The following is a 23574-nucleotide window of genomic DNA, read 5'->3' on the forward strand; positions in this document are numbered from 1 at the left end:
CCTTCAGAAAAGGAATGTGGAGACTGACAGTACAATTTAAAATGTTAGCAGTTTTTTGTTATTTTAGTAGAAAATGCTGTCTTATTAGAAGCAGTAATACCATTTCAGCTAAAAGTTTGGAAATGTTTTTCTTTTTTGTCATAAAAGAAACATGATTGACTATATAGGATGTGAAGATATTCAGCAATTTTCTTTTTTTAGGACACAGATTTATCAAGAAACATTCCTGGCAAAGTGAAAGTGTCTGCACCCAATCTTCTGAATGTAAAAAGGAAATAGCTGAAATGAAATTCTAAAATATTTGAGAAGAGCCAATTTTATAGCCTTTTGGAAGTTCAAAGATGAAAACACCATGTATCAGGACTTCTGCATTATAAAAATGAACTAAACATTGCCTTGCTCTATTCACCAAAAGGACTTAATTCTTGTTTTTTTCCCAGTTTTATATAGAGGAAACACTGTCTATGATAGGATTTCCTAAAGTATTTGTGGATAGTTAAATGCTAATTATATACATCTGTAATTATTCTACATTTTCTTGACATTTGGGAGGTTAATACCAAGTATTCATTTCATGATGTAAAGAAACTGAACAGTGAAGTGGCTTGATTGCTTAGACTACTGACTTGTTAAGTCTACTGTATATAACATCTAATATATATATTACGGGCCAGCCACAGGGGTGTATTTAGGATTGTGTCTTGAAAACTAAGTATTGGAGTGGATTTTCTTCTGCTTTCATCTATACTTGTCAAAAAATATATTAGACCAAAATGTAAAATGTAAGTAATAATTCTCATGACTCAGCTTAGTAAGTCCTAGAAGAAATTGGTGTTCATCATTTCTATTCATTTGTAGACCTTCAGGTTTGATCTTATTTTTTTCCTTGTAGTCTCATTCAGTTCTGTACCATTTTAATTTCCACCTTTACTAATTAATTACCAATATAGCACGTTACAGAGCATCTTAACCTATAATACCAGAAGTGCATTTTAAGGCTTACCACTAAAGACTCTGACCCACTTTTCCTGTCTCTTAACAGAATGGAAAATGAAATCATTATTTCCATTCCTTCATGAGCTACAAAACTTTTTAATTAAAAAAAAAACTTTGTAATTGACTGGAGAACACCTGCCTGTATTCAGCATGACCACCTGCTCCAGCCGCTGCGCTGGAGCGTTAAGGTCAAAGTACTACATAGTTGTTGGTCCCTCCACACTTTGTTTTCCCAGCCTCGTCATAATGTGAATATTAATGTTTAAAAAAAAAAAAAACCCTTTATTATGTTGTATTTACAACACTAGGTTACATGATTATAGACTACTCTTGCCATTAAAAAAAAATCTATAATTTTTTAAAAAATGACTTCAGCATTTTGATGATGGTAAGACTATTTAGTATAATGTTTCTACAGATATATATCCTGAAGTTACCGAAAAGGAAATGTAACAACCATTCACCAGGGTAAAAAGCCCAACCATTACTTTTCTTTTACTTTAATAGAGGACAGCTACTGGTGTTAAATACATTTATTGTAAACTTTATAGACACAAAAATAGGTTCTCTAGGCCATTCACATGCACATTAAAACCAAAAGCTGCAAACTACAACAATGCATATAATTATACAAATGATGCCACTCTGTGATGTTTACAGGATTGCTGTCCATGCAAGGTGATCATAGGCATTATTTATGAAGCGTTAAGATCCAGAAGTGTTGTTACTACCAAACCTCTGATTAACACTGTGAAGTAAGTGTTTTGGAAGGCAGTTCCATGAGTTGGCTAACATTTCTTTAAAGCAAATGACTGCTTCTAAGCTTAGCCTGAAAGTGGACAAGCAAAGAGAAAAGTAATTTCACTTTACTGTTTAGAAGTACATTCACTTGAAAAACTACATAAAACATCCCTCTTTCTTCAAAGATTTTCATAGGAACTGGTTATCGCAATGAAGTTTTATTATTGCCCTAAATAATCCATAAACCTGGTTTTTTGAGAGTGCTAAGTCTTAGGAAACAATTTTAAATAATCTAAGTGCCAAGTACAAAGTTAACTTACCGTACAAGAGATTTTGGTTGAACTGAAAATATTAGTATTTCATTACTGTGTGCCTGAAACATAGGAAGAACACATTTAAAAGCAAATGCTTTTTTTTGCAAGTAAGTTTCAGTAATAATATGAAGGTAGTATACTTACAGCTCTGTGATGGACAAGCAGGTTGTTGGCACATCCACCAAAAACAATTACTTCTCCTTCATCACTGGCACAAGCTGTGTGCCATAACCTGCATTTAAAACAAAAACTTGAGTTTGAAGTCACCCAGAACGCCAGCTGGTCATTTGAGCTATGAAATAAAGACTAGAGATCTTAAGGTAGTTCATACCAAAACATCATAGCGAGAAGTAAAATCTTTTTTTGTTTGTTTTAGAAGTAAAATCTTAAGGGAAAGTAGCAAAAGCAGATCAATATCTATTTTATCTGGATATTATTTTATCTCTCTGGTCAGTTCTCATTTATGCAATGAGGAGTTTGAACTGAACGATCTGTTCTCTAGGTCTTTGTTAGCAATAAAAGTCGTATGGGAGCTGAGTGGTATATGCCTTCTTCCATAGGTAGGGCCAACTGGCCTTACACAGAACATCTGAGGGATGGTGAAAGCCCTGCTTGAGTAAACTATAAAGTCTCAGAAGGCCTGGTAGTGTTATGGAGAGATCATTTGTGCAAATGAAGTCTTACTGGCATGACTATACTTGGTTTAGAGGCTTGGGGAAAAAATGCAGGCTTTGAACACTAATTCTGACTGTATCATTTCTTTTAGCATTTTGTTTTGAGATTAACAAGAGAAAATTATCGGTGTTTAATAAGCTTTTCTTTTTGGATGATTTGATTTCTTCATCTTTGTTATACAGTGCTACTGTAAATCGAATGGACAGTTCTTGTTTTTTCCCCATGTAGTGTTTTTTTTTGAGACAGTCTTTCTCTGTCACCCAGGCTGGAGTGCAGTGGTGCAATCTCAGCTCACTGCATCCTCTACCTCCTGAATAGCTGGGACTATAGGCATATACTACCACACCTAGCTAAATTTTTCTATTTTTTATAGAGATGGGGTTTTGCCATGTTGCCCAAGCTGGTTCAAGCAATCTGCCTGCCTCAGCCTCCAAAAGTGCTGGGATTACAGCTGTAATCCTGCAATCCCACTGCACCTGGCCTCCCATGTGATTAAGGTTTAAAAATTTTACCCATTCCAGCACCTCTACCCTTTTTATTTTTTTGAAGACAGAGTTTTGCTCTTGTTGCCCAAGCTGGAGTGCAATGGCACGATCTCAGCCCACTGCAACCTCTACCTCCCTGGTTCAGGCGATTCTCCTGCCTCAGCCTCTCAAGTAGTTGGGATTACAGGCATGTGCCACCACGCCCAGCTAATTTTGTATTTTTAGTAGAGATGGGGTTTCACCATGTTGGCCAGGCTGGAACTCCTGACCTCAGGTGATCTGCCTGCCTCGGCCTCCCCAAGTGCTAGGATTACCCGTGTGAGCCACCACACCTGGCTGACCCTCATTTTTAATAAACTTAGATGCAGTTCAACTCATTGAAGTGAAAAGCTTGATTGTATATTTTAACTATGTGTCAATTTTATAATGGAAGGAAGCAACAAAAATAAAATTCCACCCCTATTCTTCATACACAGATGATGGAAAGGAGAGCATTTAATACTAGGATAACATTGGTTTTCTTTTCATTAAGAAGTATTTCAAGCCTTAGTGAATGCTAAGATTTTTATAAATAAGAATGCTGGATATAATGCAGCCAAAACCTCAATTCTTACATCTTGTGCATATTCAGTATAAGAATTGCCTTTAAATACCTTGGTTTTTCAGTATATGGATGATTAAATTGTATCCATTCATTTTTACTGATGCAGTAAGTCCAGGCATCACCTGATTAAAGCAAAGAAAAAAGAGCTATGAAGTATATTAGTCTACCAATATGACATTGACATTTAAAGGGCACAGTTTTGGCAAGAAAGGTAATAAATCAGATCATGAGTAGATACAGAGCGTATATTTTCTTTTCTTTTTTTTTTTTTTTCCCTGCAATTAACAAAGTAAGCCCTTTGCATGTTATAGCCCTTCAGCAGGGCTCTTAAGTGCTCCAGGTTCTTTATTGAGCAGAAGTATGCCATATAGTACAATTATAGCTATGTTACAGGATCAAAGTTAATTTCACACCTTCCAACCAACCCTATAAGCCCTCTCGTAAGTCTCTAATAGACTCATTTTCAGCTATTATATATAGATGATATATGATGATTTTGTTATCATATTTTTCAAGGACTTACTTAGTGGCTGTTTATCAGTGGTAAATCCTCCAAAGAGAAAAAGATGATCTGAAGAAACTGGTGTTAGTGAGTGCCAAGATCGGCCAACTGGGCATATGCCTTGTGGAATTCTGAAAATAACAGCTAAGTTACAATATCTGCATTTAGAAGCAGCTACTGTATTTTTAAGTTTTCTTTTAAAATTTATATGTACATGTTACAGAAAAAGAGATCTTAAGTTTAAAAAGGCTTCTTGGTATAAACTACATGCTTTATACTGAAATATTTTCTTTGAAGATAGAATCGACTTCAGACCTTTTATTTTCAACAAACACTGAGCACATGCTATGTACTAGGCACACAGTTACGGGAACTGGAAACAGAAAACTAAAATTCATTCCTTAAGGACCTAGTAATTATGTTTATTTAATTTCATAGTTACAGAAAAGTTAAGCAAGGACATTATATATCAATAGTAGGGAATATAGGGTAAAAACAATCTGAATTTTGGAAAAACTTATCTAAAGCGATACCTACAATTCATTCCACTCCCATGTATCCAGATTAAGATAGTGAAGATCATTCATTCTAGCATCCTAGAAAAGGATAATTAAGTTATCATTTTGAAGAATTCAAAAGCAAGTCATTGAAGTTGTTTAAATACTTACTCGATATCTGCCTCCAAACACAAAGCCTCTATTTCCGACAGTTGCACAGGCATGGGCAGCACGAGGTGAAGGTGTTTTACCCTATTAGAGTCACATAAGCAAGTCAGTACATAAGTGAACTTTTTATAAACAGAGGGAAAATACCAGACTCTACTCTGGATATGGGATAAGAATATGTAAGGCATTGGCCGGGCGCGGTGGCTCAACCCTGTAATCCTAGCACTTTGGGAGGCCGAGACGGGTGGATCACGAGGTCAGGAGATCGAGACCATCCTGGCTAACACGGTGAAACCCCGTCTCTGCTAAAAATACAAAAAATTAGCCGGGCGTGGTGATGCATGCCTGTAATCCCAGCTACTCGGAGGCTGAGGCAGGAGAATAGCGTGAACCCAGGAGGCGGAGCTTGCAGTGAGCCAAGATGGTGCCACTGCACTCCAGCCTGGGCGACAAAGCGAGACTCCGTCTCAAAAAAAAAAAAAAAAAGAATATGTAAGGCACTTGAGCTTTTAAAAGTTGGAGTGTAGACTTAGAGACAACAGCAGTACTACAAGCTGACTACCAAAACTTGGCATTTTAATTTTCTATTTTTGAGATGTGCTACTGAATGGGCTGGCTAACATAACAGGCTGCTTTATTTTTTCTCTTTTAAAATAAAGGCTGGCATATTATATAATATCTGTGTCAGAGGGAAAAGAAATATAATATCTGTGTCAGAGGGAAAAGAAATCTAATATTTAAGTAATACAAGTTCCTATCTAGTGCAGAGTTATTTAATTACAGGTTGAGTATCTGTAATCAGAAAATCCAAAATCTGAAATGCTCCAAAATCTGAAAATTTGAGTGCCAACATGATACTGAAAGGAAATGCTCATTGGAGCATTTTGGATCTTTGGATTAGAGATAGCTGTTAAGTATATAATACAAATATCCCCAAATCTGAAAAAAAATCAAACACTTCTATCATGTAAAATGTATTAGATAGGTTGGGCATGGTGGTTCATGCCTGTAATCCCAGCACTTTGGGAGGCCGAGGCGGGCGGATCACGAGGTCAGGAGTTCGAGACCATCCTGGCAAACACGGTGAAACCCCGTCTCTACTGAAAACACAAAAAAATTTGCCGGGTGTGGTGGCAGGCGCCTGTAGTCCCAGCTACTCTGGAGGCTGAGGCAGGAGAATGGCGTTAACCCGGAAGGCGGCGGAGCTTGCAGTGAGCGGAGATCGCGCCACTGCACTCCAGCCTGGGCAACAGAGCAGGACTCCGTCTCACAAAAAAAAAAATTAGCTGGGCCTGGTGGCGGGCGCCTGTAATCCCAGGTACTGAGGAAGCTGAGGCACGAGAATTGCTTGAACCCGGGAGGCAGACGTGGCAGTGAGCGGAGATCCTGCCACTGCACTCCAGCCCAGGCAACAGTGTAAAACTGTCTCAAAAAAAAAGTATTAAATAATAGATACTGCATTAGTCATTTCATGCATTCATTAAACTTCTGTGTTCTAGATTCCTTGGAAATCATTAAAGTTACCGATCTTATCCCCAGAAAACAAGAATGAACTGTCACTTTTACAGTATCTTCCAACTCTGGTATACCTCTCTCCGCACCCCAACCCTCCCCGTTTTATTCTTTAGCAACTCACAGTAGTTATAGGCTGGCTCCAGGTAAATGTTTCAGTATCTAAAATATGTACATGATCATTCCATCCTCTTGGATGACTTGAATTCTACAGAAAATAAGAATCTGAGTTATTTTACAAATGACATTTATAAAATTAGATGGCCTGCCTGATTACCAAAGAAAAGTGCACAAAACTTATTAGCAAACATAAAATGTATTATTTCAATATACTAAGGAGGCCATATGCAAATACAGAACTTCACTTACCCAAAAAGATGTTTCATCAAATTCAAAAGTTCCCAATACTTTATCTTCAGGCAAATATCCATACCCTCCAAAAAATATTAACCTGTTTGATGAAAAACCAAGACACTAAAAATTCAAATACCCGTAGGATAGGATACAAGCACTTTATCTTAAGTGCTGTGTTAAATGCTTTCATGTATTTACTCAGTTAATCTTCATATGGGCCCTATGAGGTATGTTCTGTGCAAATGGTCACTGGTTAAGGATACTTGAATGGTAAAGCACTTTACACATAAAAACCCAAACCTGTAATGCTACCAACTCACTTGTTTTTATATACCCAGACTCCAAGTTTGTCCTTTGATGATGGAGGAATTCCTTGGCAATCAATTCTTTCCCATTGTAACACTCTGTCTGTAGACCTTGAATCCAGCATGTAGAACTGTCAGAAGCAATGGTTTCCGTTAGATTTGGTTATATGAAAGAAATTCAAGTTTAGCATTTAATTTTACTATGATTTATGGTAAGAGTACCATCTAATTCAGTGCTACTGGAATTGTGACTGCAGACTGGCTGCCAGACTGCTCAGAGTCCAGATTAGGACTCTGTGACTGAATACCAATCTCCTAAGTCACTAAGCACACAGTTAGCTCGACTAATTTTTTTTTCATAGCCGCACTTTATTTTTTTTTTAAGAGACAGGGTCTCTCTTGCCCAGGCTGGAGTGCAGTGGCACAATCATAGATTACTATAATCTCAACTCCTGGGCTTAGTTATCTTCCCACCTTAGCTTCCCAAGTAGATGGACCACAGGCATGGACCACCATACCTGGCTAAGACAGCCATATATTTTCTTTTCCCATTTTTATTTTTTTATTTTTTATCTCAATAGGTTTTTGGGGAACAGGTGGTGTTTGGTTACATGTCTAAGGTCTTTCGTGGTGATTTCTGCGATTTTGGTGCACTCATCACCCAAGCAGTGTACACTGTACCCAATGTGTAGTCTTTTATCCTTCATCCACCTATCACCCTTTCCCTCTGAGTCTCCAAAGTCCATTGTATCATTCTTATGCCTTTGCATCCTCATAGCTTAGCTCCCACTTACGACTGAGAACATACGGTGTTTGGTTTTCCATTCCTGAGTTACTTCACTTAGAATAACGGTCTCCATTTCCATCTAGGTTGCTGCAAATGCCATTATTTTGTTCCTTTTTATGGCAGAGTAGTATTCCTTGGTATATGTATGCACTACATTTTCTTTATCCACTTGTTGATTGGTGGGCATTGGGCTGGTTCCATATTTTTGCAAGTGCAAAACTGTGCTGATAGCCATATTTATTTTATTATTATTATTTTTGGTGGGGACAGAATCTCACTGTCACCCAGGCTGGAGTGCAGTGGCATGATCTTGGCTCACTGCAATTTCTGCCTCCTGTAGCTGGCATTACAGACATGCACCAACATGCCCAGCTAATTTTTGTATTTTTAGTAGAGACAGGTTTTTGTCATGTTGGCCAGGCTGGTCTCAAACTCCTGGCCTCAAGTGATGTGCCCACTTGGGCCTCCCAAAGTGCTGGATTGTAAGCATAAGCCACCACACCTGGCCCTGATATAGGGACTCTGAATTGTAGTTATTTAATTTATGGGTATCAGAATGGTATTACCCAAAAAAAATTAGGTTTAGTAATTTTACCTTTAAATTCAATTTAACAAATATGTACTCGGTGCCTCTTTAAGATTAAAGAGTTAATTGAGTTAATCTTTAAGATTAAAGAGATTAAGGATCAATACTTAAATTAATTAACTTAATTAAGGATCTTTCCTTTAAAGGGTTCACATCCAGGCAACTGAATATATCTGACCACAATATATGTATTTCTTCTCTGAGACACTCAAGCTTCCACTGAGTCAAACTTAAAACACACAGCCCTAGCCACTCGACATACTACCATTGTTTCTGTAACTACCTCCATAAAACCACAGCTTGTCTCCTTGTCCATAAAACCTTGTCCATAAAACCACAGTTTGTCCCAAGCTTTTAAGTTGTGTCAGTTATTGTTCTCCCCCTTGGCTCTGAAATATATATGGCTCAATGATAGCCTATAGATGTGCCTCACAATCTTTCAGGCATAGAACTCTTTCTTCAAGCAAAATACAAAGCAAAAGCCCAATGTATACAAACAAAAGTGGAGCTACACATGTTAAAACGGAGGAGGAAGGGGCAGCTTGGAGCCTACCTAACACCATATGCTCCTCCCACAGGTGTCCCAAGGCATCTGAAATCCCTAAAGTTTCTAAGAACATAGTTTGAAACCATCTCAGCCACATGTTCCATCCACTTGGAATTTCCATAATTAAGACATTTGCTGCCAGGCGCGGTGGCTCACGTCTGTAATCCCAGCACTTTGTGAGGCCGAAGCAGGTGGATCACCTGAGGTCAGGAGTTCAATACCAGCCTAGCTAGCATGGTGAAACCCTGTCTCTACTAACAATACAAAAAAATTAGCCGGGCATGGTGATGCATGCCGGTAATCCCAGCTACTCAGGAGGCTGAGGTACGAGAATCACTTGAACCTGGGAGGCGGAGGTTGCAGTGAGCCAAGATTGTGCCACTGCATTCCAGCCTGGGCGACAGAGCAAGACTCTGTCCCCACCCCGCCCCACCCCAAAAAAACGCATTTGCTTATATCTCTTTATCTTGGCTACTCCTTCCAGTTTTTTTATTCAGTTCAAGCATCACCTCTTCGGTCAAGATTTTTCTTGTTCTGTTCCCTCATCCCACCAAACACAATGTCAAAGACTTTTTCAGATTCAACAATACTTACTGAGTTATTTTCTATATGCCAGGTGCTGTGTATCTCTCTAGCAGATGCTACTGCAGTGATTTACTTACTATATGTGTCCCTTCTAGAATGAGTTCCAAGAGGTGAGAACTGTATCATTCTTCTGTCTCCAGTGTCCAGTCAAGTGCTCAGCATATAAAGTGCTTACTAAGTTGCCAACTTAGTAGACTCCTATCGATTCATTTATTTGGCAACTCAATAAGCACTAATACATGGCATATGTATCATTTCTGATTGACTTAATCTGTCTCTTATTGGTCTGAAAGAGAAGAAGTGATGTCTTTTTCCTACTTGGAACAAAATACGGCAAAGTCTGAACAGCAGTATCTTTGGCACCACTTTATAGGAATGTTAACATGTAGTTTTGTCAGTTTTAATTTATCCTTATGGCTTTCTGACTGGTTGGCCTGCTCATTTTTAACCTTCCCTCCATTACATCTTGTCTTTATTTTGTCTGCAATTTTATTACTAATGTTCATCTAACATTTAAGGGTTCTAAGAGAACAAGTAGCTGCAAAAAGCACAAAGAAAAACCACTCAGGAAGTTACTGCACACAAGTTACCAGCAAAAGTTGATTTTACATAATGCCTAGGTAAATATAGATTGACAAACAAAATACTAAAATGCACATTCATATCATAATCAAGTACAAATCATTTTTAACTGGGACACAAATAAGTCTTGGGCTAACCTTAGAAATTTGCAGTTGTTTGAAAGATAGTAAGAATAAAAATGCCTCCAGCCATAATCCTTGGAAACACTAACCTTATTGGTATTGCCTCTTGAATGGTGTCCTCCAAACAAGTACAGCACCCTGTCTACACACACAGCACAGCTTCCTGACATAGAAGGAGGAACATCACCTTCAGTGTTGATTTTTTTCCTAAGGGGGAATAAATTAAATGTATGTAAGTTAAAGGGAAAAAATGCAGAAGTCTATTTTTCTTCTACTTATATCCTCACAATAAAGGAATAAAACGAGAAGGCAGAGTAGACAGTGCCTCTAGGGTCTCTTCTAGGTCTAAACTTAGTTCAAGGAATGTGTTTTTCCCTCTTTACCTATTCCACAGACAGTGCCAGCTGGTCCCATTGTACAGGCATAATGAGAGATTCTGAAAGCCTAAGTCATATTTTACTATTCTAGGAGCATACCATTTTATGTTTCTCAGACTAAATTGTTTGCTATTTATTTACATGGCCATAAGTTGTTTTGTTTTTGAGTGGGCCAGGAGCCCAGAAGGAAAACCTCAACATTCCCAGTCCTGATAGATTAATTCAGTGTTTTTTCTTCAGTCACCTTTTAGCTGTTCATATGCATCAGATTCAGTCCTTTATGTAACACTACAAACAGGTAGTGCCATGTGCCAGGCATTCCTGAGTGCTTTGTATGTATTAACTCATTCTGAATCTAAAAATTGATCTGAATCAACCTAAGGAATCTAATATTTAAAATTCTAACAGTATACTCAAGGTCTTCTGCTAAAACTGTCAGATATAATATTTATCTTTGCTAAACTTAAAGTTTTAGAAGGCTCACTTTTTAAAAAGTTACTATTTTTGGCTGGGCACAGTGGCTCACGCCTGTTATTGCAGCACTTTGGGAGGCCGAGGCAGGTGGATCACAAGGTCAAGAAACCGAGACTATTCTGGTTAACATGGTGAAACCCCATCTCTACTAAAAATACAAAAAATTAGCCGGGCGTTGTGGCACATGCCTGTAGTCCCAGCTACTTGGGAGGCTGAGGCAGGAGAATGGCGTAAACCCGGGAGGCGGAGCTTGCAGTGAGCTGAGATCCGGCCACTGCACTCCAACCTGGGCGACAGAACTAGATTCTGTGGCAAAAAAAAAAAAAAGATTTGCATGCAAATTTTGAGAGCTCATTAAAATAGAATACCACCTTTATTTTTAGGAGATAAAATTCTATACAATCTAAAATCTAACAACCATTTAAAATCCTTTCCTTATTCAAGATAGAAGACTTAGTATCTTGAAAAAAATGGAACATTATCTTTCCATTCTAGATCTGAAGCCTCTACATCTATTTTAAATATTACTATGATACTTGGGATAGAAATTTATTCTAAGTTATCAGAAGTAGTAACAACAGAACAGGTGCTAAATTAAGATTAGCAGCTAAGCTAAAGTAGCAGAACAGTGTTTTTAGAATATATAAATAGCTTAAAATGGGTTTTACATTTTTTTCTTTGCAGCCACATCTGATTTTTTTGTTTGTTTGTTTTTGGAGACAGTTTTGTTCTGTTACCCAGGCTGGAGTGCAGTGGTGCAATCTTGGCTCACTGCCACCTCTGCCTCCCGGGTTCAAGAAATTCTCTCACCTCAGCCTCCCAAGTAGCTGCAATTACCTGTGCACGTCACCACACCTGGCTAATTTTTGTATTTTTAGTAGAGATGGGGTTTCACCATGTTGCCCAGGCTGGTGTTGAACTCCTGACCTCAAGTGATCCGCCCGCGTCGGCCTCCCAAAGTGCTGGGATTATAGGCATGAGCCAGCCACCATGCCCAGCCCTTATCTGAATTTTTTAGTCCCCCTTATAATATCCACATTTACCATCTTCCAGTCTCCATGTTGTAGATCCATAGTTCTTCTCTAGGCAGATAAAAGTCATATAATCCTCTGACTTGATTACTCTAAAAATAAAAAAAAATTATAAATATAAAAACTGATTTTAAAGAGGCACTACTGTATTTTTTAAATCGATCTTGACATACTAATTTGATGAAAAGTTAAATAGGTATTATAGTACACAATCCTCCCCCCAACCCATGCCACACACTCAAGGTAAAGCTCAATATAGATAGCTCTTGGCCGGGCGCGGTGGCTGAAGCCTGTAATCCCAGCACTTTGGGAGGCCGAGGCGGGCGGATCACAAGGTCAGGAGATCGAGACCACAGTGAAACCCCGTCTCTACTAAAAATACAAAAAATTAGCCGGGCGCGGTGGCGGGCGCCTGTAGTCCTAGCTACTCAGGAGGTTGAGGCAGGAGAATGGCGTGAACCCAGGAGGCGGAGCTTGCAGTGAGCCGAGATCGCGCCACTGCACTCCAGCCTGGGCAACAGCGTGAGACTCCGTCTCAAAAAAAAAAAAAAAAAAAAAAAAATATAGATAGCTCTTAATTCAGAATTTTGATACAGCAGTTACAATAGGGCAAGAAGAGATCTCTGGGAACTTTTTTTTTTTTTTTAATCCAAGTCTCTATCGCTCAGGATGGAGTGCAGTGGCGCGATCTCTGCTGGCTCACTGCAACGTCCACCTCCTGGGTTCAAGCAATTCTCATGCCTCAGCTCCTGAGTAGCTGGGACTACAGATAGCTTGCCATCACACCTGGCTAATTTTTGTATTTTTAGTAGAGACAGGGTTTCACCATGTTAGCCAGGCTGGTCTCAAACTCCCGACCTCTAGCAATCCACCCACCTCAGCCTCCCAAAGTGCTGGGATTACAGGCTGTGAGCCATTGTGCCCAGCCAAGAGATCTCTGGGAACTCTCTAAGGCAGCTTTATCCTGAACAGAACCATGCACCAAATTTCAGCTGCAAGACATCGGGAGACTACCTGTGCCATCGTCAGCAGGCTGTTACTGAAAGTGCCTGATCCACACTGATCCACACTAACACGATGCGTGGTTTTCTAGGCACGCCTTCCTTTCACCTATTCATTCTCTAAGCAGCAACAGAGAGGGCAGAACTGCAAATATGCAAAATATTAAATCCTCATGCAGAATTTTAAGTTCTTTGTTCTGCTCCATTTCCCTTCAGGTATTAATTCCTAACACAGACTGAGCCTACCATATGCTGCAGCTGAAAGCTATCCATGGATTGCTTTATGTAATCCTTACAACAACCCTAAAAAATAGCTGATTTTATGAGAAAATGAGTTTAGAGTTTAAGTAATTTGCCCAAGGTTATTTATGAAGTAATGGTGGCGCCAGGATTCTATCCTTTCCCTGAACTTTAACAACTGCTTGACATTCCCTGCCTTTGACCCTCCCTAGCCACTTTCCAAACAATGTTGATACAGTACACGACTGCGGCTAGCCAAAAATGGGTGTCAAAGTCCAGCAAGCTTGAATATTAAACATACAGAAACAGAACAGTTGACCATGTAAACACTTCTTTTTCCACCCCACCGGTGATGAAGGGAAAGGCTGGAAGTGGGCTGACCCAGAGGTGACCAGCCTGTCCTGGGGAGGAAAACTGCCTACTATGTAGGAAGCCAAGGTTTATTGCCTTTGAAACAGTCTCCAAGGGCTTCTGTGCCTACCCTCAGAGTTCCAGCCACCAGCCATAAATGGGGAGGGCAGTCTGTTTCAGAACCATCCAATTCAGTGATTGTGTGCTTCTCCCTGAATCAGTCCCAATCATCCAGGCCTTTTTAAATCCACCACAAGAAATACTCCACATTGAGAATCCTCCCCTGCCCCACTCCCAAAGTCTCATTCTTTCATGCTGTCATTTTAAAAATACAATTATGAATTAGGTAGCTTAGACAGAAGTGTAATTGACAGGTTTCTCCAGGGGAATTAATTTACATTTTTATAAGGGTGACTACATGCTTGCTCCCCTCCTTGCAATTCCCTACCCCTTTCTAAAGTATTTTTGAGACAGTTTCCTTCTTGTTGCCCGGGCTGGAGTGCAATGGCGCCGTCTCAGCTCACTGCAACCTCCGCCTCCCAAGTAGCCAGGATTAGGGCGCCCGTCACCACGCCCGGCTAATTTTTTTTGTATTTTTAGTAGACACGGAGTTTCACCATGTTGGCCAGACTGGTCTCCAGCTCCTGACTTCAGGTGATCCACCTACCTTGGCCTCCCAAAGTGCTAGGATTAGAGGAGTGAGCCACCGCGCCCAGCCCCCCTTTCTATTTTCTAACCACATTCACCGGAGACTGGGAAAAACACTGCAGATTAATTAGGATTGGCAAAAAATTACTTCTGCAGTTAAACCAAATTAAAGTATCAGGACAGCTATCTTTGAAAGCTGTCTCAAAAATGGTCAACTATGATCAAATCAACTGTACCATAAGCTAAAAGCAATCACAAGGCATGGGCATAGGGAGGGCGGAGAACATTTTCAAGACCAGAGAGGAATTTTGTGGTGGACTGGATCAGAGCCATCCCAGCAAATAAAATTCTAGATTTCCGAGGTAGCACGGTAAAGAAGGGCAACTGGCTTTAAACTGCTAACTAATCACGTTGTTTATAACCAGGGGATCGGAGAGTCAAAGAGCTGCACTCTGTGTTCATTTGATGCTGTGGATTTTTTGGTTACTGGTGGAGCTTTTCCATTATCTTTAATACGGGTGTCTGCTGAAAAACTTCACCCAGCTGAAGCCAGAAGGAAAATAGTCCTGAGAGGTTCAAACAATAGTATGATGGCCATTTGCACAGGCGAGAAGGCTGAATAAGGTGATTCCTGTAACCTTTTGGAATTCCAGTTTTCCTACACCTCGGACTCCCCGTTAAGTGGGCAGCGGTTTCTAGCTCCAGAGGGTAAAGTCCTCGTAGGCCGTCCTGATAACGCGTCTGAGTGATATCACACACCGTCACCTTACACACCCCAACCCTTCCGAATGCACCGCCCAAGCAACATTAACAGGGCCTTCCCCGGAATAACGCTCCAATGGCAACAACGGGGGTGGGAGTGAGTTGGCTTTGTGAGCACCAGGTTGACGTGCCAGCAGCCCTGGAGGTTCGAGACGGGTTGGGGGACTGGAGAGAAGGAAGATTCCCGCGCGCAAGAAAAACCAACCAACGGGCAGAGTCTGAGGTGGGGCGCGCGACGGAGGCGGGGAGCGCCCTTGGCGGGCCGCTCTGGCCTCCCCGCCTGGCCGCGAACCCAGACCCAAGTCACAGCCGAGCGACGTCTGCCGCGGCCCGGCCACTCACTGACCTTGTAGCCGCCCCAGACGAACATGTGGCGCCCGTCGCTGACGGCTACGTGGCCGCTGCGCTCGGCGGGGCAGGCGAGCTCCATGGACTCATAGCTCTCGAAGGCTGGCCCCGGCAAGTCGTCCGCCCGCATATCCTCGTTGCCATCAGCCATCTTGAGGCTGCACTTTTGCTCACCAGGAATGCCCACACCCGCGAGGGGCCAAAGAAACAAAGGAAAAGGAGAGAAATGCACAGTGGCGCGCGGCAAAAAGAAGGCGGCGGCAAAAGGGACGGCGTTAAGGCCCCTTTGCCGCCTGCGCTCGCGTTTACCAGCCTCCTCGGCCGAGGACGGCTCTCCGCCGCCGCCGGGGCACGCCTGCAGACAGCGGGGCCGCGAGCGGAGCCAGGCGGCGGCGGCGCGGGCCCGGGACCCGGAGCACGGCGGGGAAGAGATCCGGGTCTGGCCGGCTCCCTCTTGCAGCCCGTCCGCCCCGCCTCCTGCAGCCCACGGCCTTGTTTACGCCCCGACCGGAAGCCGCCCGTTCCTCTGACGCCGCCCGCCGAGCTCCGGAAGCGAGGCTGCCGCTCAGCGCCCCCAGCGCCGAGTCCTCCCGCTGCCGCTGCCGCTGCCGCAGCCGCCGCCGCCGCCGCCGCCTCCGCCCGCGCCACAGCCTACGGCCTGGGCACCGCAGCTCTGTGGGGCCCGGCGACTTCCAGTCGCGCTTCGAGTCTCCTTTCGCCGAGGGAACCACAGGGATAATGCCCTGAATCGGTCCCTGAAAGCTGCTGAATTTTAGCCGGATTCCTGCAATTTTTTTTTTTCTTCCCGAGAATTTCTATTCGTTTGATTGAGGGATGATCTCAGAGGGTTCACAGCCCTGGCAGGGGCACCAGAATTGCTCCACTAGCAAGTTTCTGGTCTCGCCTTAGAGTCGATGCAGGCCCTGCTGTCCTGCGGGCGCGAGGGCAGGCGCTTAGCTCTCACGCGGGGCCCCGCCCGATCCCCGGCGGCCTCTCCCGAGCTCCCGCCGCCCCTGCCGGGCGCCGCTTCTGCAGGAATCTGTCGTTGCCGCCGCCGCCGTTGCCGCCAGCCGGGCAGCAGTGTTGGGTTGAAAAGCGTTTCCGAAGCCGTAATCACCCTTTTCTTCAGAGAGGAAGGCGGATCCTTTTCACGCATACACAGCTTTCTTTTGTTTTATATGATACCTTTCGATTGGGCCAAAAGAAAATTACGAGTTACCGTACTTGATACCTCACCTGTAAAACAGGGTGGGACAAAAATACACCTTAAATTCCTGATCTCACAGTGCCTCTAGAATTTATCGTGTTTGGTAGGAGGGGCGTGCTTCATTATCTCCATTTCCCTCATCTTCTGGTTGGGAGCACTCCATAGAAAATGAATACTTTGACCAATTAAAGCCTTTTTTTTTTAAATTATTAAAATGTTTATAGCCTGACACTCCTCCCCTAGTGGACCAGTGTGTTTACTTGAACTCAAGAACTTGAAAGTTACTTAAGAGGATTAATTAAAGCCTTCAACAAGGAAGCAAATCACCTTGAGGCTGTTAAGACCTTATCTGCCACCCACCCTGGTTGGTGCCCTCATCTGTCTGGCTCACAGGATTCTTGCAGCAGTGCCTTCTCCCAGTGCAATTATGCTCACTAGACTTTGCGATTATCGAAGTTCCTTGTGAACCAACCTTGGGAATCTGATCAAGTCACTTGAAAACCTTGTGCTGGCTCCCGTCGTCCTTAGTAGAATCCAAATTTCAAATCTCGGCTGGGCGCGGTGACTCACGCCTGTAATCCCAACACTTTGGGAGGCTGAGACAGGAGGATCACCTGAGGTCAGGAGTTCGAGACCAGTCTGGCCAACATGGCGAAACCCCTTCTCTACTAAAAATACAAAAAAATTACGCAGGCGGGGTGGCCGGCGCCTGTAATCCCAGTTACTTGGGAGGCTGAGGCAGGAGAAACTCTTGAAGCCCGGAGGTGGAGGTCACAGTGAACCGAGAGGGCACGGTTGTACTCCAGACTGGGCAACAAGAATGAAACTCCGTCTCAATAATAATAATAATAATTATTCATATCACAGTGCTGTGCAAGAAGACTCAGCATGGTCCAGCCCCCGCTTGCCTTTCCAGCTTCAATTCCTGGCTGGGTCCTCCTTCCAGCTACAGCTACATTACCCTTCTATCACCTTTTTGTTTGTTTGTTTTTGTATTTGAGAGCAGTCTCGCTCTTGTCCCCCAGGCTTGAGTGCAATGGCTCGATCTCGCTCACTGCAACCTCCACCTCCCAGATCCGAATGATTCTCCTGCCTCTGCCTCCCGAGTAGCTGGGATTACAGGTGTCTGCCACCACTCCCGGCTAATTTTTGTATTTTTAGTAGAGATGGGGTTTGGCCGTGTTGGCCCGGCTGGTCTCGAACTCCTGACCTCAAGTGATCCTCCCACCTCGGCCTCCCAAAGTGCTGGAATTACAGGGCCACTGCACTCGGCCATAACTTATTCTTCACCTCTCAATTCAGTTGAAACTTCCTTGGGGAAACCTTTCTGGATGCCCCAGTCTACTTTTAGGTTCCCTATTAGATGCTGTTAGCATCCTTGGTACTTCTCCATACCACTTATTAAAACCATCATGTAATTAATTACTTGTCTATTATTAGTTTCCCCTGTTAAATTCTAAGCTTGAAGTATGAGCTTAACTTCAGTGGCCTCTTGCGCATGTTGCAAAACCACCTTCTGTCAAAGATATGAGAAGTTTGCTTTTCCTCTGAATACAGCTAATCAGCTAACACAGTCACCTTATCAGGTGAATCTAGGATGAACTGTGTGTGACAAGTGGTACTGTTAACTCCTCTTACTGGAAGACTAGTTATTGTTTTTCTTGAGACCGTGTATGTAATGCTTTGTATCTGCTTGGCTATATGAAAAGGTGAGATTTCTTTGTCCTTGCAATCTCTTAGCAGATTGCCTGTGATGGACATCACATTCTGGTTTAATGCTTATTCAACAAATGAAAGCGCTTTCTCAACTACCTTTGTGGAAAGGCTTTCTGGGTTGGGAAAATATTTTGTTTTTAATTCTGTTTCCCCAACAGAGGCACTCAGAAAATATTTGTCACAGGTATGAGTGGGTTACCATGGTAATGGAAGAGATTACCATTATCAGGATTAGACTGAGGAATATTTTCTAATATCATACATTCAAAATCCTTATAAAAGAGTCCCTCTTTGAATCAGATCATTGCTTCACTCCTGTGGCATTTTAAATATAATAATAATCACTAACATCCCCTAAGTTTCTACCCACTACATTCTATCCTTAGAACCATAGGGGCCACAGCTTCTAAGGGACTAAATATAGTACCATAAACATTTCTGGATGCATAAATCAATACATCTTTACCTAGAGTCAAAGATATGTTGAATATGTGTGTGTGTGTATTTATTTATTAATTTATTTTAGGTGCAGTCTCGCTCTGTCACCCAGGCTGGAGTGCAGTGGCACGATCTTGGCTCACTGCAACTTCTGCCCCCACCAGGTTTAAGTGAGTCTCCTGCCTCAGCCTCCCGAGTAGCTGAGACTACAGGCTAACGCCACCTTGCCTGGCTAATTTTTGTATTTTTAGGAGAGATGGGGTTTCAACATGTTGGCCAGGATGGGTCTCAATCTCCTGACTTCGTGATCTACCCACCTTGGCCTCCCAACATCCTGGGATTACAGGTGTGAGCCACCGTGCCCAGCCTATATTTCATATATAAATGCCATTTAATAAAATACTATAATATCCACTTTTACTATTTATGTTTCAAACCATACTTTTATCCTACTTAGAACAGTAACAACAAAAAGAGTCTCTGAAACACATTAATTAGTTTTATTATAAGCAGAGTTTCTCATTGTATCAAAGTATAGTTCCAAGCCCTGTGGGTACCTGGAGATCTTTTCAGGGGCTCCTTAAGGAACTCTCTTTTCTAACTATGTACCTGTGTGAGGCCAGATTTTCTTCACTTAAGTCGGCCTGGCGCACTGTCTCATGCCTATAATCCCAGGACTTTGGGAGGCCGAGGTGGGTGGATCACTTGAGGTCAGGAGTTCGAGACCAGCTGATTGACATGGTGAAACCCCATCACTACTAAAAAATACAAAAATTACCCGGGCGTGGTGGTGGGCGCCTGTAATCCCAGCTATTTGGGAGGCTGAGGCCGAAGAATTGCTTGAACCCGGGACATGGAGGTTGCAGTGAGCCGAGATAGTGCCACTGCACTCCAGCCTGGGTGACAGAGTGAGACTCCGTCTCAAAAAACAAACAAAAAAACCCTCTCCCTGAGACAGAGCACCTGGGGGAAAGGGCGGCTGTGGACACAGCTTCAGCAGACTTAAAGGTCCTTGCCTGATGGCTCTGAAGAGAGCAGCGGATCTCCCAGCACAGCATTTGAGCTCTGCTCGGGAACAGACTGCCTCCTCAAGTGAGTTCCTGACCCCCGTGTCTCCTGACTGGGAGACACCTCATACAGGAGAGCTCTGGCTGGCATATGGCGGGTGCCCGTCTGGGACGAAGTTTCCAGAGGAAGGAACAGGCAGCAATCTTTACTGTTCTGCAGCCTCTGCTGGTGACACCCAGGCAAACAGCATCTGGAGTGGACCTCCAGTAGACTTCAGTAGACCTGAAGCAGAGGGGTGTGACTGTCAGAAGGAAAACTAACAAACAGAAAGGAGTAGCATCAATATCAACAAAAAGGGTGTCCACTCAGAGACCCCATCCAAAGGTCCCCAACATCAAAGACCAAAGGTAGATAAATCCATGAAGATGGGGAGAAACAGCGCAAAAAGGCTGAAAATTCCAAAAACCAGAATGCCTCTTCTCCTCCAGAGGATCATAACTCCTCGCCAGAAAGGGAACAAAGCTGGATGGAGAATGAGTTTGACAAGTTGACACAAGTAGGCTTCAGAAGGTGGGTAATAACAAACTCCTTCCAGCTAAAGGAGCATGTTCTAACCCAATGCAAGGAAGCTAAGAACCTTGAAAAAGTGTTAGATGAATTGCTAACTAGAATAACCAGTTTAGAGAAGAACATAAACAACCTGATGGAGCTGAAAAACACAGCACAAGAACTTCATGAAGCATATACAAGTATCACTAGCAAAATCAATCAAGCAGAAGAAAGGATATCAGAGACTGAAGATCAACTTAATGAAATAAAGCATCAAGACAAGATTAGAGAAAAAATAATGAAAAGGAACGAACAAAGCCTCCAAGAAATATGGGACTATGTAAAAAGACCAAATCTATGTTTGATTGATGTACCTGAAAGTGACAGGGAGAATGGAATCAGTTGGAAAACACTCTTCAGGCTATTATCCAGGAGAACTTCCCCAACCTAGCAAGGCAGGCCAACATTAAAATTCAGGAAATATAGGGAATGCCACAAAGATACTCCTCGAGAAGAGCAACTCCAAGACACATAATTGTCAGATTCACCAAAGTTTAAATGAAGGAAAAAATGTTAAGAGCAGCCAGAGAGAAAGTTCGGGTTACCGACAAAGTGAAGCTCATCAGACTAACAGCAGATCTCTCTGCAGAAACCCTACAAGCCAGAAGAGAGTGGGGGCCAATATTTGACATTCTTAAAGAAAAGAATTTTCAACCCAGAATTTCATATCCAGCAAAACTAAGCTTAATAAGCAAAGGAGAAATAAAATCCTTTACAGACAAGCAAATGCTGAGAGATTTTGTCACCACCAGGCCTGCCTTACAAGAGCTCCTAAAGGAAGCACTAAATATGGAAAGGAAAAACTGGTACCAGCCACTGCAAAAACATACCAAATTGTAAAGGCCATTGATGCTATGAAGAAACTCTATCAACTAACGGGCAAAATAACCAGCTAGCATCATAATGATAGGATCAAATTCACACATGACAATATTAACCTTAAATGTAAATGGGATAAATGCCCCAATGAAAAGACACAGACTGGCAAATTGAATAGAGTCAAGACCCATCAGTGTGCTGTATTCAGGAGACCCATCTCATGTGCAAAGACGCACATAGGCTCAAAATAAAGGGATGGCGGAATATTACCAAGCAAATGGAAAGCAAAAAAAGCAGGGGTTGCAATCCTAGTTTCTGATAAAACAGACTTTAAACCAACAAAGATCGAAAGAGACAAAGAAGGGCATTATATAATGGTAAAGGGATCAATTCAACAAGAAGAGCCAACTATCCTAAATATATATGCACCCAATACAGGAGGAACCAGATCATAAAGCAAGTTCTTAGAGACCTACAAAGACACTTAGACTCCCACACAATAATAGTGGGAGACATTAACACCACACTGTCAATATCAGACAGATCAATGAGACAGAAAATTAACAAGAATATTCAGGACCTGAACTCAGTTCTGGACCAAGCAAACCTAACAGACACCCACAGAACTCTCCACCCCCAATCAACAGAATATACATTCTTCTCAGCACCACATCACACTTATTCTAAAATTGACCACATAACTGAAAGTAAAACACTCCTCAGCAAATGCAAAAGAATGGAAATCATAACGGTCTTTCAGACCACATTGCAATCAAATTAGAACTCAGGATTAAAAAAACTCACTCAAGGCTGGGTGCAGTGGCTCATGCCTGTAATCCCAGCACGTTGAGAGGCCGAGACGGGTGGATCATGAGGTTAGGAGTTTGAGACCATCCTGGCCAACATGGTGAAACCCTGTCTCTACTAAAAATACAAAATTAGCTGGGCGTGGTGGCGGGCACCTGTAATCTCAGTTACTTGGGAGGCTGAGGCAGGAGAATCACTTGAACCCGGGAGGTGGAGGTTGTAGTGAGCTGAGATCGTGCCACCGCACTCCAGCTGAGGTGACAGAGCAAGACTTTGTCTCAAAAACAAACAAAAAACAAACAAACAAACAAACAAAAAACCTCACTCAAAACCGCACAACTACATGGAAACTGAACAACTTGCTCCTGAATAACTACTGGGTAAATAATGAAATGAAGGGAGAAATAAAGATGTTCTTTGAAACTAATGAGAACAAAGACACAACATACCAGAATCTCTGAAACACATTTAAAGCAGTGTTTAGACAGAAATTTATAGCACTAAATGCCCACAAAAGAAAGGAGGAAAGATGTAAAATTGACACTCTAACGTCATAATTAAAAGAACTAGAGAAGCAAGGGCAAACAAATTCAGAACCTAGCAGAAGAGAAGAAATAACTAAGATCAGAGCAGAACTGAAGGAGACAGAGACACAAAAACACACAAAAAATCAATAAATCCAGGAGTTGGTTTTTTGAAAAGATCAACAAAACAGATAGACTGCTAGCCAGACGAATAAAGAAGAAAAGAGAGAAGAATCAAATAGATGCAATAAAAAATGATAAAGGGGATATCACCACTGATCCCACAGAAATACAAACTACCATCAGAGAATACTATAAACACCTCTAGGCAAATAAACTAGAAAACCTAGAAGAAATGGATAAATTTCTGGACACATACACCCTCCCAAGACTAAACCAGGAAAAAGTCAAATCCCTGAATAGACCAACAGCAAGTTCTAAAATTGAGGCTGTAATTAACAGCCTACCAACCAAAAAAAGTCCAGCATGAGATGGATTCACAGCTGAATTCTACTAGAGGTACAAAGAGGAGCTGGTACCATTCCTTCTGAAACTATTCCAAACAATACAAAAAGAGGGAATCCTCCCTAACTCATTTTAGGAGGCCAGCATCACCCTGATAGCAAAAACTGGCAGAGACACAACAAAAAAAAAGAAAATTTCAGGCCAATATCCCTGATGAATATCGATGCAAAAATCCTCAATAAAATACTGACAAACCGAATCCAGCAGCACATCTAAAAGCTTATCCACCATGACTAAGTTGGCTTCATCCCTGGGATGCAAGACTGGTTCAACATATGCAAATCAATAAACGTAATCCAGCATATAAACAGAACCAATGACAAAAAC

General features: G+C 42.2%; 2 protein-coding genes across 2 annotated transcripts in view; one reads left to right on the plus strand and one right to left on the minus strand.

Moving 5' to 3' along the window:
- Positions 1–15255, plus strand: part of LOC105481854 (nuclear export mediator factor) — an 85025-nt gene extending 69770 nt beyond the window's left edge. The window contains exon 33 of the mRNA XM_011741649.3: positions 202–15255. Within this exon, the coding sequence (XP_011739951.2) occupies positions 202–279 (78 nt within the window). The 3' untranslated portion in view covers positions 280–15255. The remainder of the gene's footprint in view (positions 1–201) is intronic.
- On the minus strand, positions 1515–16159 carry LOC105481855 (kelch domain containing 2). The gene is made up of 13 exons (XM_011741651.3): positions 15593–16159; positions 12257–12336; positions 10452–10569; positions 7169–7284; positions 6864–6945; positions 6619–6702; positions 4986–5066; positions 4855–4913; positions 4339–4448; positions 3865–3937; positions 2196–2283; positions 2058–2110; positions 1515–1825 (listed from the first exon to the last, which is right to left on the minus strand). The coding sequence occupies exons 1-13, from the start codon at positions 15743–15745 to the stop codon at positions 1702–1704; spliced, it is 1221 nt and encodes a 406-aa protein (XP_011739953.1). The 5' UTR covers positions 15746–16159; the 3' UTR covers positions 1515–1701.
- Positions 16160–23574: the final 7415 nt, after the last annotated feature.

This window comes from Macaca nemestrina, chromosome 7 (assembly GCF_043159975.1).
Source record: "Macaca nemestrina isolate mMacNem1 chromosome 7, mMacNem.hap1, whole genome shotgun sequence".
Taxonomy (NCBI): Eukaryota; Metazoa; Chordata; class Mammalia; order Primates; family Cercopithecidae; genus Macaca; species Macaca nemestrina.